The sequence below is a fragment of the Strigops habroptila genome, chromosome 5 (genome assembly GCF_004027225.2).
Source record: "Strigops habroptila isolate Jane chromosome 5, bStrHab1.2.pri, whole genome shotgun sequence".
Lineage (NCBI taxonomy): Eukaryota > Metazoa > Chordata > Aves > Psittaciformes > Psittacidae > Strigops > Strigops habroptila.
The window spans coordinates 20,764,300-20,779,178 of record NC_044281.2 but is presented as its reverse complement, the minus strand read 5'-3'; the positions used below and the strand labels follow the sequence as shown (position 1 = coordinate 20,779,178).

Sequence of the window (14,879 nt, the reverse complement as noted above, 5' to 3'; positions counted from 1 at the left end):
GGACTGGTTTTGTTTCACCAGGTTATGCACAGAGAAAAAGAACAAGGGTGAAGTCCAACTCTCTCAAAGGTTTTTTAAAATTGCTCTGGTTTACTGTATCTTGAAGCTAAAATATTTAGTCTTTTAAAAATAAATAAATAAATAAAGGTAACAGAATATTGGCTCATTACACAAAATACTGTCAATATTTGTTATCCAAGCTAATTACGGTGCCATTTGAAGTATACGAAGACATCTGATCTTTATCATCTTGGAGGGAACACAGCTTTTACATTTTAAACTATCATGTTTCAAAAAATTACCAAGAAAAAATTGTTCACTTTTGAAAGAATGTCTACTATTTCTCTTAATTAGTTTTTTGGACTCCATCTCAAGCAAAATTAAAAGTTGCTCAAGACATTCCCATATAATAGGATTCTTTGTTTAATATGTCACATGTAATAGTATAGCTTGAAAAATGCAGTCAGTAACATAAAACATTTCAAGGAGCTTTTTTGTTAGACAAACAACAAAAATACAGCCAGTTTCTGCTCTCAAAAATGAAGGCCTATCAACACATTCTGCCTCTCGCAGTTCTCTACTTCCACATACAGAACAATATATTCTTCTTGAAATGTCTACTTACCTTATCTTGCACTGTATCAGTCCAAAAGATTTTGTGCAGGTAAAAGTGAAAGTCCACTCCAACTGCAACCCCACGATTCTGTGACTGCACCAAAGTACGAAAACTTCTGCCATGAAGATCTCCAATCAGTAAATCACGGCCATTGGAAAAAATAATTGACGCAGCACCAGCTGAAAGCAGGGGTAACAAATGTATGACTACTCTGCAGGCAAGCTGTTTTGCAAAGGGGCATTGAAATATATACATGCTGGTTCCTACGCACTGGACACAAGGATTTTAGTAGATGCTAAGACTACAGTCTGTATAAATGTTTCTGTATGAGTACTAACGGGTTTTGGTTTGCCTTTGGTTTCTAAACTTGGAGCAAAGCAGGCAGGAGTACTTAAAAGTAAAGTATTTAAAGCCCTACCAGGTAAAACTTTTACAAAACCCTTGCACATCTAAACTCCACAAGACTGTTACTACTCTTCTATTTCTCTGCTTTAGCTCCTTTAAGCAAAGTATAAACTTTCTTAAGATTTTTCTGCCCCGTGAGATTCAGATATTCCTTGGTTCTAGCAGGCAGGCCATGTTTCTTAGCTTTTTATGTACTGCTCTATCCTAGCCACCTTCTTCATTCTCTCATCTCATCAGAAAATCTTTGCTGTATCTTACAACAGAAAAGAGATTCCAGCAAGTCTCTGACAGAAAGTTCACTTTCAAACGAGATGCCTGTTGAAAGGCTTGGTGTAAGTCTGACAAGAATATACTTAAGTCCAAATCCTATTCATCCTACACATAAAACCTTCCCCAGTTAAAGCAAAAATGAATCCAGCAAAACCGATTTAGAGCAGGTATGAAATTCCCCCATTAATAAGATACAAAATCAACATTTTACAAACAACTCACTGGCCCAAAAGTCACACTAATTTGAATAGAAAGCTTCTTGTGAAAGACACAGAATTTTTCTGGAAACAGAGCAATCTTTCCCAGTGCTGGCATATGCATGCCTTAATACAGTCAAGCATATTTCATTACCTCAAAAAACTCCCTATTTCTTGAGGACATACTTAGAAAATTGCAAGATGATGACTGCTCTGCAGACATGGCTGAAGAAAGAAGGAAGGGAGAGGGTACTAGGCAGTTCATGCTTTTTTAAGAAGCAAGACTGCTGATCGCTATGCCAAGCAGGGACTCCCATTCCCACCAAGTTCCTGCAGGCACTAACACCTGCCTCACACAAAAGCCCGTTAGGCCATTACATCTCCACAAACAAGGGTTTCCCATGGCCTGCTTTCACAACAGAGCAGGAGGTGAACAACCAGGAGCAGCTGCCTACAGTTGACAGGGACCCACACTCCGTATGAGGCAACCATTCCCGCAGAGTTCAGACTCTGGGACACTAGAAGCCAGGAGCACGGTTTCTCTCCCAGACAAGTGTCTGAGCTCACCATTCAGCAAAGTCATCTTCTGGCACGACACAGTCCTTCTAGAAAAAGTGAGGTTTCCTGATTTCTTGATCCCATCAAGTTCCACAGAGAGCAAGTCAGGAAACTGCCATCCACAGGAGCAAGATTTCATCTATTAAGGAAGGCTCTGGCAATGACCTCCCAACTCTGTGAAAGTCAGGAATGATGAGATAGCACTGGAGCCCAGAAGAAATTCATTGTTTGAGGAGAAGCAGCCCTGATGAGGCAGTGAGCTCCAACAGCCTACGTGTGCCAGCAGATGCACAGTCTCTTGATATTTGCTGATGTTTTCAATGCTGGCCTGACCTAAAGTCCTTAAGGCCAGAGTCAAGTCAAAATCAAACACAGTTTCATGGCATCGCCATGCAAACTGCCCCATTTTATCTAGCTCTATTAGTCCAACAACTGCAAGAGACTTGTGCTGCTGCACACTAACCTGAAGTGTTAGCCCGACAATACCGATGATGTTCTAGGAAATAACCTTCCACACAGTGGCACTGGTGGTGTCCCACACGATCTTCACACAGCTGGTCACAGACACCCCACATTTTGCAGTCATCAAAATCTGTGAAGTGAGTAATGTATATTTATAAACAATGCTTTGTATAAAAGGGATGTCATTATATTTGGATATCTGGGAAGTTTGTCCTCTCTGCTTGCTTTATATCTGTTTGCAATGCTGTGGCACAGGAAAAGAGGTTTGGTATGTTTTTCCACAAATGTTTCCATTTTCTTTTTCTGAATAACAAAACCATTGATTTTTGCTGCCAAGAAACCTACCCCCACCCTCCCCACCCCATCCCCATCTTTCCACCTGCCAAAAAACCCACACCTGTCAGGAGAAGAGGAAAAATCATTGGAAGGGGTGTCATTGTCTACTTTCCACAATAAAGAATATGTTTATGCAGTACTCTTCCAGCAACAGATCTGTACACTAATCCACACAAACACTTGCCTAGATTTAAGCCCACACTGAAGGAAAGACCTACCTTTATGTTAGTGCAGTGCTCAAGTTAATCGCTCCTGCTAAAAGACCGTGTTTATTAGCTCAAACTTGGTACCACGCTAACAGGTGTCTGACTTCCAAATAAAAGCTGGTTGTGCCCCAGGACCAGCCACAAAAAAAGTACAAAGAGGTTCACTTCAGCATGCAAAATACCATACAGGTAGAGTCTGTAACTATGACAACCCACCAAGTTCTCACAGACATGCTCTACTAGAAATTTCCAGGGTTGCTGCAGAATCTTTTATTTCTAAAGTTGTCAAATATCTAACTAGTCATCCTTTACAAACAGGGATTTTTAAAGTTCTGATTTTCTCTTAAAAAACAACAACAAATAAGCAAACAACCAACCAGATCTGAACACTTTCTGGTGTTTCATCCTATCTGCAGATATTTAAAACCCAGGAGATTTCTGACACTTACATGGTTTTGGCATCACAAGTTTGACCTCTTTCACTTGAAAACCTGAGTAGAATCAGCACATTATGTTGCTGGAAAGTGGTGATTCTATTGTTAAGCCAAAAAAGTAGAAAATGAGATCTCAAATATTCTTCCTACTAAAACTTCTGTTGTCAAACATTTATTAACACATAAGTGAAATTGAAATATTTCCTAGGTAGCACATTTTGGTACTGAAAAAATGTTGTTCTCAGAGGCTTTCTGGCTTCCAGGTGTGTTAAAAACCTTCAGTATATGGTAAGCCAGAAGCAAAAGACGACAAATTGAAAACATTATGGTTTCAAAAAGTAATACACTCTGCTAACACTGTATTTTCATTCTCCTGGCCTTACGCAAATAGCATTGATTCAAACTAAGATCTGGAATATTACACTACTGACTGTGAGACACTCCTCCATGACAAGTCTTGCTCCCACTAAAAACATATGCCTAGATCTCGGCAAACCAAAATACATTGACTCAGATTTACAAGCCAGAATGAGATAGCTAGGTTTACAGGGCAGTCAAAGAACAACAGAAGACTCACTGAGACTGCACCAGGCTTGCAAACGTGTCCTTCATGTATTTGCCACATAGAGAATCACAGAATGGTTTGGGCTGGAAGGGCCCATAAAGATCATGTAGTTCCAACCCCCTGCCATGGGCAGAGACACCTTCCACTAGACCAGGTTGCCCAAAATCCCATCCAACCTGGCCTTGAGAACAGAAATCAAAGGTAGCAAGTGCCTTTACAGTCCTAAGCCACCCAGTATCCTCAAAAATACCCACTAGAGGCTGAGCACCTGGAATATTTTTAATAGCACAAACACCATAGCTTGGGTTGAAAACCCGTAACAGATATTTATCCTGTTTATTAGGCAGTGCTAATCTCCATGATTCTGAAGTTACTCTATTTCCATTTACCAAGATAAATCATTTGTACTACCATGAGTTTGTTCTACCAAGTTATAGCAGCTCCAGAGTAGAAATGCAACACCAAAATACCTCAGTTACCTTTACATTCTTGCAAATATTCTTCATTTTCATGTAAATAATGTATATACTGAAATGCCATAGGCGATACAGCCATTCCATAGTGCAAACACAAAGCACCTTTTTCATTTTAAAGAAGTACAATGTTCTACTGTCTTTATATATAGCCAGTTTCAAAACGCATCGAACACTTCAACATCATTAACAGCTTTCCCAGGCGTACAACACCACACATCCCTGGACCAGAAACAAACCCTCCCCATGTAACCACTAAAAGACCTGTAAAAAAATTTGATTAAAAAAACAGTGATCCAAGAGTAAATCTTTTTAAATATAATTATCTTCTCACTATGTCTTTAATGGTCTTACTGAAAGAGATCTTTAGGATATCTCTCTTGTTTGTTCCTGTGTCACCACGCTGCCACTGTACTTCTTAGATTTTTTTCATTCTTTTGCTGACTCTTTTTTGCCATCCACCCATTTGGAACTTACTTCCCGGAATCCAAACTTTCCCAATGAACTGTAAGGAGGTACTAGATATCTACTAGATATCACTGTACTTCACTTACCAATACAAGTACGACTGTCATTGTTACTTATTGTATATCCTGCAGGGCAATAACACATCCCTCCTGATGGAGAAGAATGACAGCGATACTGGCAACTCAGAGCAGCACAGTGTGATATGTCTACAAAGGAAATAAAATAGTTCAGAAGTACAATTACACGTATTACCAGTAGAACAGCTTTTTGCCTTACTCACATTTCCAAAGCTACAGCCTTTTCTATGCTGAATCTACAATTTCAGGAACACGTTCTTAAAACATATCTGCACAAGAAATTATGTCTCGAATTCCATGAAATCACATATACTTACATACATGCAGGCAAGGAAATAGAAGACAGAACATAAGCTACTACGCATAATAGGTTTTCAGAACGGAGTTGAAGGACAAGCATCAGTCTTATATGAACCATCACTGGTAAGTGCCATGTAAAAAGCTGCACAGAAGCAGCCACTTGCAATGCATCATGCCTTTCTCTGGTTCCACAAAACCTGCTTGTGAACAACACATCCTCAAGCTCTATCTATTGGCATGTAACCTCATCATTTACTCTTTTAAGCAGAAAAAACCCCTACTACATTATATTAACAAGAGTATATATATATTACCCAAATATATTAGAATATATTGGTTGGGTTGTGTCTTTATTCTTTTTTTCTCTCTCTTTTCTTTTTTCTTTCACCACTTCTCCCTTTTCTTCTACTACTACCCAATAAGAAGTTCAGTGATAGGTGATCAAATTATGATGGTAAAGCACTTGCTGACTTCCACCTCCTTCCTTTTCCTGTTTCTTCTGTTAAATGCTTTGCTTTGCAGCTGACATCTGACGTTACTACTAAACCACTCAGCAAAGCAAGAGATGCTTTTTTACAGTGATGCTTAATTTCCTATTATTTTTTCTGCCCTCCTATTCCAAAAGGTAGGATTTTATTAATAGGAATTTTCCTCTTCCTAGACATTAAAAATGTAAAATACCATGGTGCTGATTCTCAGAGGGAATCAATGTTTATAAGAGTGAAATTAACAGCAACTATGCATGCTCATTGCCACCAACAGGGAAAACCCAGTATACAACTGGAGAATGAGACATCCCAGGTGAAATGCTATTTTTGAAAGTGACTTAGCCAAGGCTCAGGATACAACAATTCAGTCCTGTGTTCCAACCAGTATACAACACTTCTCTTTACTTATAAAAAGAGAAAACCACAGATATTTAAACAAAAAACTTCTATATATCACATCTTTCCCTGCCTTCTTGAACACATTTTAGGATATGGAGAGTGAGTTAAAATCCTTATTTGTGAAATTTCATGCACAGATTTACAAAAGGAATGGTCTGTTCACAGCATACGTGCCTTTTTCAGGCCATCCAGTCAAAAGAGTACCAACAAAAATAGTGAGAATCCAAAAATTTCAGCATTGTTTAGGGGACAAAAGGTGAATGTAAAAGGACAACCATGCTGATGTTTCTGCTATTCCGTGTATGCTTTTGTTTCAAATACGTACTGCAGTGCCTGCCCGCAGTGATGTTAGTTTCATCTTCTCCTGCAGGACAGTCTGCAGCCCCATCACATACTTTTCCAATTGGAATGCAATGTCCTGACCCAGGACAGGCCCACTCTCCTGGGTAGCATTCATGGTGACCGCTTTCTATGAAAAAGGAAAACAAGAATAACTGAGGAATATATTTCAAATAATACTTAGAATTTCTTCCCAAACAGTGTGCCAAAGCACCTCTATCCTTCATTATTCAGCTTCTGGTTCGTGCATGCAGCTGGGAAAGACTATAAAAGAAATATCATCTATGCTTTCTTCTTATGCTTTCTTTTACCTTCAAAGTACAATGCAAACAATACTTGAGAGACCCATGAATCTTTTTAGTTTTCTGTGTTGTTAGAAACAGTAAAACCATTTAGCTTTAGACTAACTGGGGCACCAGAAATGGAGCTATAGCTTTGTGGTTTCAAAACACGCACAGGCTGTCTGGATAAAGAGAATAATGCTCACCATAGAAAAGAGCAGTGAAAGAGAAAAAAGATCATGCTTTCGTTCATTAAAGTTTCTGTTTCTTGCATGACAAATCTTGGTAGGAACCAAGTTATTTACATTTTCAACCAATTGATTTTGGTTATTAGGAACCTCATGTCTCTTAACAAAGGACATGAAAAATCTCCACAGGAACAAAAAACCACAAAAGGTGTAAGAGAAAATGTAAAAGAAAAAGAGATGTTGCTATATGCTAACTTATTCTGCAGCATACTCAGTATCACAACAATAACTCGATAACTTTCACACAACAATAAAAAACACTGCATAAGTGAGGTCTTCCTCTGAAAAAGTCATCATTAGAAGTTAGCATTAGTATATACCGCATCCTCTTTCATCTTCATTATCTTCACAATCATCATCTCCATCACATATCCAGCTCTGATGAATGCAACGGCCGCTTGGGCAGGTGAAGAAGTTGCCTCTGCAAGTTGCATAAGCTACGGAAATAAACATGAGAAAATCAAACTACTCTAAGTGACTAAAAGGTTAGAAATCAATAGTAATATTGTGTCATAGAACAGTGAATATCTTCTGATGGCTGTATAGCTAAGCAATTTACTTCCCGCCATCTGCTTGAACCAGTTCTTAGTAAAACAGTTAAAGAGATTAAAAAACCAAAAACCATACTGCAAGAGTTTTCATCACTCCTATCTCCACAGTCATCATCGTGGTCACAGGCAAAGGCTCGTGGGATGCATTCTCCATTAGCACACTGAAACTGCGTACTGGTGCATCCATGTGCTGAAAGAGATTTTAGCACAGAAAGACACACAAAAAATCTGTCAGAAAACGTCAATCTTTAATTTTTAAAAGAGGGTCTATAAAGTGTATCTGTTTGGGATCACTTTGTATATGGTACTTACTGCAGTTGGCTTCATCAGAAGAATCTCTGCAATCAACTCTGCCGTCACATCGCTGGCTTGCATTAAAACATGCTCCATTTGCACATGATAACTGCTCACATCTTGGGTAGTCTACAACAAGAAATCCTTCAGTATTAGCAAGAATGTTAGACTACAGAGTATAATGAGTCATATATATCCAGTGCCAACAAAATATCTTGATCGACAGGAAAACAAAAAAGGAACACAAACTTCCTATACTACTACTGACAAACAATCTATTTATCCACTATACTGTCTCCTCCAATAGATATTTAAGAATATCCTTTTGATAGATGCTACAAAACATCACAAGAAACAAGGGAAAAATTAGATGCCCTCTCACACCTCAGAAAGATCTGCAACCCAAACAGTTTACAATATGATAGAAAACAATGCAACACAGGAGAGCAAGTAGTGAACATTTATTTTATCTACTTGCTCCTCAGTTTTACACTTTATTAATCTTAAAAGTGCTTAAGTAGTAAAGGAGTTCCTGAAATTTACAGTTCCTATGTCCTCTTAGGATGTTGCGTATTCTCAGACTCAGAGACTTCACAGTTTTACGGTTTTGTTCTAATTAAGCCAAGGATGTTGAACTTCCAAGCCCAGGATCAACTTCAGCACCTTTGGGTTTTATTAGAAGTTTTCCCCTTCCCAAAACAAAAGATCCTGCACAATGAGAGGTTTTTCAGTTTCTGGCTGTCCTACTTATGTAAATGACCTACAGGCCAACACAAGGGCCTGCAGGCCCTTGTAAATAACTTAAAAACAATCCTGAAAACACTTTGCATAAAGCAGTCAGTGAGTTCAATGGAACTATCCAACAAATCAGGCATGTGCATGTGCTAGATTTCTCTGTACACACCTGATCCAGAGCAATGCATTTGGGTATAAAAACCTACAGCTATGCAACCGCTGACACTGATCAGAGAAGCTGATCGTACTGTCTTTGTTCTAGGGGGCACATGGAAAAAGCGTCAGTGCTCTGTGAGTGACCTGGAACTATGTACAAACCCAAGAAAAGAGTCTCTTTCAGGGACTTGGACATGTTGGGTTTTTCTAGATCAGTGACAGATGGATTAGAAAAAGCTAAAAAGGAAGAATAAAGTTCTGAATTAAAAGGACAATGCAGGTAGTTGGCATCTAAGGAGGTCTTAGAATACAGCTGTGCAAGAGGAAAGAGAGAAAGGATATAGTATAAGACTGAACATGGGTTTAGGAGAGAAAAGAGAAGGGACGGAAAAATATAAACACTTTTCTTTCATCTTGCTTTTAATTGTGAAGAGCCTTCAACTTTTTTATCTTTTATCTTTTCCTCCCAAGAACGTTTGGCTAATTACAGGAAACTTAAGAGATCCCTTCCTAATGATCACAATTCCTAGAAGATAATACAAGTTTTGTGAAAACATGGGGAAATCCAGGTCCATTCATTCCAGTGCTAAGAATGAGAGGAAGCTCTTCTTTCTCTCCCCTTCCTCTCAGGCATCTCTTTTTCTTAGCTGAAATAGTTCTCCACAAACTGTCCCTCTGCGGCATGCCAGCACTTCTGTTGCAAAATATGAACAACTGGCAAACACCAGCATAAACAACAGATAAGGCACCTTGCTCCTGGTAACCCAAACTGTTTTGGGGCAACAGCTGCAAATACGTTTAAATGGCATGTTTCAACGTCCACATGTAGAAGATGCTTGAAAGCTACGTCACAGGAATTGTTAGGCCTACATTATTTTGCTCTCTAACACCTTAGTTCTGCAAGCTGGAAATAAATCCACACAAAAACAGCAACAGGAAACAGTTGCAACTGGTATTTAATTCAGCAGCACTGATTTACGTCACACAGGAAGTATAACCTTCTGTATCCCTAACCCAAGTTACAAGAAGGAGAAAGAAAAGGGGGCAATTTCCTACTTCCAAGTGTCATTCCTTTACTGCAGCAGCATTTCAAAACTTTTTGCAAAATAAAATTAATTAAAACCCTTTGACTCACTGCCATGAGTCAGCTTATAGCCTATCAATCAGAGACACCAGGAGGAGGACTTACCCCAAGACCCAGAGTTCTATGAGCTACATGGTATCAGGTAGTGTTCGTAGCAGAGACGCTTTGAGAGCTGGGAGACTAACTGTATCCTCATTCCTGGCCTTAATTCCTGATTTTGATCCTTGACACTCTAATCTTTGGCTGCCACCTTTACCTTGCTCCACTTTGCTTCTTGATGTCCCAGACTCTCCCTGGTAGAGATCTTTCCTTCAGCCTGAACTTCTGCAGTCCTGCAGCTGTTACATGTAATTTGTCCAACATCAAGAACATCAGCCTCTGATCACAGGCCTTTTCTTCCTTCTTGGACTATATCCCTTATGATCTCTTCAGTTCTTGATCTTTGTTCATGTTCACCCTGATCTCCACAAATTCATCTCAGACCTTGCTGCTCACTTCCTGACCACAGCAGGAAAGCAAACAAGAGGCAGGAATTCAGAGGTTATGCAGCTGACCCATGGCGGCAACTCAACACCAAAATTAGAATAAAAAATAGAGTTTCTGGGCCTGCACTCAGCCCATCAGCCTCAAACAACACATCTTTAAAATACTTCCCCTTTATCTCTGATGGCCTCAGTGCAGTGCTGAGCTGCCAGAACTGTATGAGGAAGGTTATTCTGTCAGTCACAGCAAAGCAAAATGGCTGGGATTTTCAGTTTTCAACTACAAAGCAGAGGCAGGAGAGAAAATTCTACCTTTAACTGAAAGAAATAAAGTAAGTAGCACAGAAAAACAAAACCAGTATTGGCTGCTTACTCCCAAAACGTATTTGCTACCCCAAATAATCTGTGTTTCATTCTTCATTTCTAAAGTTTTGAGATGAAAGTATTTGCTAGCTGCTGATTATCAAAAAAGCTGGGGGAAATTATATATATATTTTCAAAGAAAATTTTAAAAACCACAATCTTATGAAATTAAAGCAGCTTCAATGCACTAATTATGTGACCTGTAGCTGAAACATTGTTCTGATGTTTATCTTAGCCTCTGCATGGGTAGTTTTCTCTTGCTGTTAATCCCATTAGCAGTAAAATGGACTAAGACTTTGAATTCCTTTGTTCTATTTTTTTACATGTTTAATTGCTGAGTTACTTCATATCAGTGACATTGTGCATTTGACTAGTTCTTAAATAATGTAACTTAGTAACAAAACTTTATCTTCTTTACAATCTAAATTTGCTTCCAGACTGATCAGTGAGCACAAGGCCTAAGTAAATGGACATGATAAGTATGTATTTTGTTATGCTTCATGAAATAACAGAATCCATTCTAAATAGCTTTTTTCCTTCATTATTCATGGATGTTTCATTTTTGTTTTTGAAACCTTTTAGTGTAAATTAAATAAGGGGAAAATAATGACAAAGGAAAAGGCCAAAATAGTTATATTGCTCTTGTATTTGTTTATATCAGATAGTGTGAAAAAGGAAATGGATGAAATAGTGGAAAAATGAATATTCAAAGCAAGTATGTGAATCTGCTTCAAACCAGTAAATTTTAAGACTTACATTAAGCCCTACTGTACAGTTAATCATAAAATCCCCAAATTATTAATTGTATCTTGTGGCTTCTGTTTTAAAGCTCCAAGCCTTGCAAAGACAGAGAGGCACTAAAATTAACCGGCCTGTCTGGAAGGGTTTTGTAATTACATTCTCCTCAATTCTCTTGTCTTCAGCATCATCACATTTCTTTAAACTAGTCAAACACTCCTACTTTCAATATTCCAAGTCACAGTCATTCTTCTGTCTTAGAAGGACTGTCAACACATATTCTAATAAACCAGAGTAGAGGCTGTTGAATGATATGAGGCAGTCCCTCCTCCTGGGGCTAAATATGCTGCCTTCACAACAGCCATGGGGCCTACTGGCTGATGCAGCACTGATTGGGTTTCCCACACAGCAGCTGAGCGCTACTGTTAAGATATCTAGAGGCCCCTTTCCAAACTGCCTTTTTAATTTACTTAGTTGAGAATGTTAAACATGAAATAAAATGAGCACTTCCATTTTCAAACATCACAGCAGCTTCTAGGCTGAAAAAAAGAATTGTGAGTATTGTCTTTAGGACTCCACTCCCAGTGCGCACAGGTTTACTGCATTACAATGACCACACCATTTTATCTGGCTGTTCTACACTGCATTCAGGGACTACACACAGAGTGCTCTCAGAGGTTCTGAGCAGTTCCTCTTCACGGATAATGCATTTTTTTAAACAAGTATCTTTTCTTCAGGATTTTTTAATGTGTTATGCATTTCCTAAATTAAGTTACCAATCTCTTTTCTTCCTCTAAACTGTAGGAGAAGAAAATGCCAAGCTACAGAAGATATTCTTCCAGCAATGATATGGGGTACTTTGGATCCTGGCTTTTACCCGTTTGTGTTGGTGACTTCAGAAGTGGCTGTGGGTCTATCACATAGAAAAGTTCCAAGTTGGCTGTCTAAGCAACCTTTTATTCCAGGGTATCATACAGTTCTAAATCACCTTTTATTCTACAGAGCATACATTTTAGCCACTTGCAAGCCAGGCATAAAATACACTAGCAGTTGGCTGACCATGTAATATGCTGGGTTTCTTTTACAGAGCATGTGCATATGCCCTTTTTTCCTCTAAGCACAGCCATTAACAACGTTTTCTTCCTTGCTTCTTTACCCACGACACTTAGCATCCTAGCTTCTTCTACCGCCCACCCCAAGTCCGGTTCTGAGTGAAGTTTACAGTTATGTCTTTTTCCAAAAGGCACACTAAGTTTCAACAGCTGGAATAGCAGCTCATATGTTACATGTCACTCATGATGTGTAAAGCTTTTCCGTAACACTAACAATGAACAGACATGCTGTTACACACTGTTGTATAGGTATTAGGCAAAAACATCTCTGAAAAATCTGGCCTCTATTCTGTAGCCAGCTGTCCTTTCCATCAGTATTCAACCTAGGCCAGGATCTAGGGAGGCTGTCACCTGTCAGTCAGGCAGCCTCAACTCTGGGGAAATTAGGCTGAAAAAAACCTACTTGTCCATCTGCATTTTGTTGGCACAATATAAACAGCTTGTCTGAATACCATATCACCCAATGTTGCTTCATCTCCACAAGAAACTGCAATCTAGAATTGAAGTGATCTGGGGTCAAATTCTGCTTTTCTATACAGGTTATAGCTACCATTGATTTCATAAGAAGCATGCAAAAAGGATATGAAAAAATTTGGCAAAGTTAGCTCTGAGACTCCCTGGGCTTTAAGCCATTTTAACATGGTTGGGTTTTTCCAATACAATATTCATTATCCTTCAGACGATGACAAACAAGAAGCCGTGGTCCTACGGTAGCAGTTTGCATTTGAGTTCTCCAATAATGGATCTGTATCAGAACATCAGCTCTAATACACAAAAGAATCTGAAATGAAATTCTCATAACAAGCAGCATATTGTGGTCATCCTGTCTATCAACAAGCTCTTTAATCTTACAAATTTAATAAAATGCCACAGAGAGATGAGATGAAACCAGATCTAGTGCGAAGAGTTAAGACTCACGGCAGGCTCTTTCATCTGTTCCATCAGTGCAGTCCTTCACTCGATCGCACCAGTATGCACTTGGGATACACTGTCCATTTGAACATGTGAACTGCTGACTTGAGCATGTCCTTCCCGCTGCAAGAAACACGCACTCAATCAATCTTTCCCATCAACCAAGATTTTTTATGCAGAATAATATTATCCCCTCTTCCTCGTTAACTACTCCATCCTTCTTACAGATGCTACCATAAGACTTTCTTCCCCTGTACTTTTGTGTACTCAAGGAGATTAAAGAGCACTTGACAAACATATGGCAGATAACATAGCTCTATGAGGCCTTCTGTAGCCTGCAAGGTCACTGCTTTTCTCCACTGAAGGGGTTGACCTCTAGGTTAAAAATTACCTCCCTATAATTGTTCTGGCTAAAAGATTAAGTTACCAATTTTCACTGTTTTAAAGTTTTCTCGATTATTCTGTTTACTGGGCCAAAATCTTTCAGTAACTCCATTATTTGGTCAACTAGAATCCCACAATGTAAACACATCAGAGCAGGAAGTAAAGCGCTGCTTTCTAATACAGCAAGGGCCTCAACAGTCAGGTTTATTTTACATTCCTAACTACTAGAGGATCAAGAATAATTATATCTCTTCTCATGACAGGTGTGTCAGTGAAAAGCAACCACATAAAACTGTGCAATTCCACTTGATTTTACTACAGCTAAATTAAATTCTCTGTTCTTCTAGGGAAATTAATTGAATCTGAGAAGATATAGCTGAAGGGCAAAATTACTACTAACTTTTCCTCCCTTCTGCCACCTGCACATTTGTTTCTTTCAAACTCATGCTATATTTCATCACCATCTCAGTCTATACACTGGCATCAAGTCTGCTGTTTTACAGGGGCTCTCCATTCCTTCCTCTGTTAGCAGTGTTCCCAAAGCGAGATCAACTGCTGGGATACTGGTGTCATGAGTTAAAACAAGAGAAAGACAGTAATGCAAAACAAATTTGTTTTAATTCCGCATGTGTGACTTCCAGAGCCGTCATCCATTCTCCTCAGGAAAAATTCTTCATGTTTCAGGAAAGAAAAACTCCTCCAGGATTCCCAAGCAAAAAGATTAAGTCCCTTTAGAAGAATAAGGACAAATACCAGGAAATGGCTCCAAAACAGCAGCAGCGCCATTCTATAGTTACTAACACTCAAGATTAACCAGTATATGGAGAATGATGTTACAGTGACCCAGTTCAAAAGCCAACTCAGAGCTGTTGCTCATTTTGCATTTTGTACCTACAGTTATCTTAGTTGAAACATAACCAGCAGTTGTGCTGACACCTTCTCAGAG

At 39.0% G+C, this 14,879-nt stretch overlaps 1 protein-coding gene across 2 annotated transcripts in view; it reads right to left on the bottom strand.

Moving 5' to 3' along the window:
* Positions 1-14,879, bottom strand: part of LRP2 (LDL receptor related protein 2) — a 124,736-nt gene that overhangs the window by 87,098 nt on the left and 22,759 nt on the right. For both annotated transcript variants that reach the window (XM_030486367.1, XM_030486368.1), the window contains exons 4-11: positions 13,556-13,672; positions 7,986-8,096; positions 7,750-7,863; positions 7,443-7,559; positions 6,580-6,723; positions 5,077-5,196; positions 2,510-2,638; positions 626-795 (exon numbers count right to left, since the gene is read on the bottom strand). In XM_030486367.1, coding sequence (XP_030342227.1) covers positions 626-795; positions 2,510-2,638; positions 5,077-5,196; positions 6,580-6,723; positions 7,443-7,559; positions 7,750-7,863; positions 7,986-8,096; positions 13,556-13,672 — 1,022 coding nt within the window. The remainder of the gene's footprint in view (positions 1-625; positions 796-2,509; positions 2,639-5,076; positions 5,197-6,579; positions 6,724-7,442; positions 7,560-7,749; positions 7,864-7,985; positions 8,097-13,555; positions 13,673-14,879) is intronic.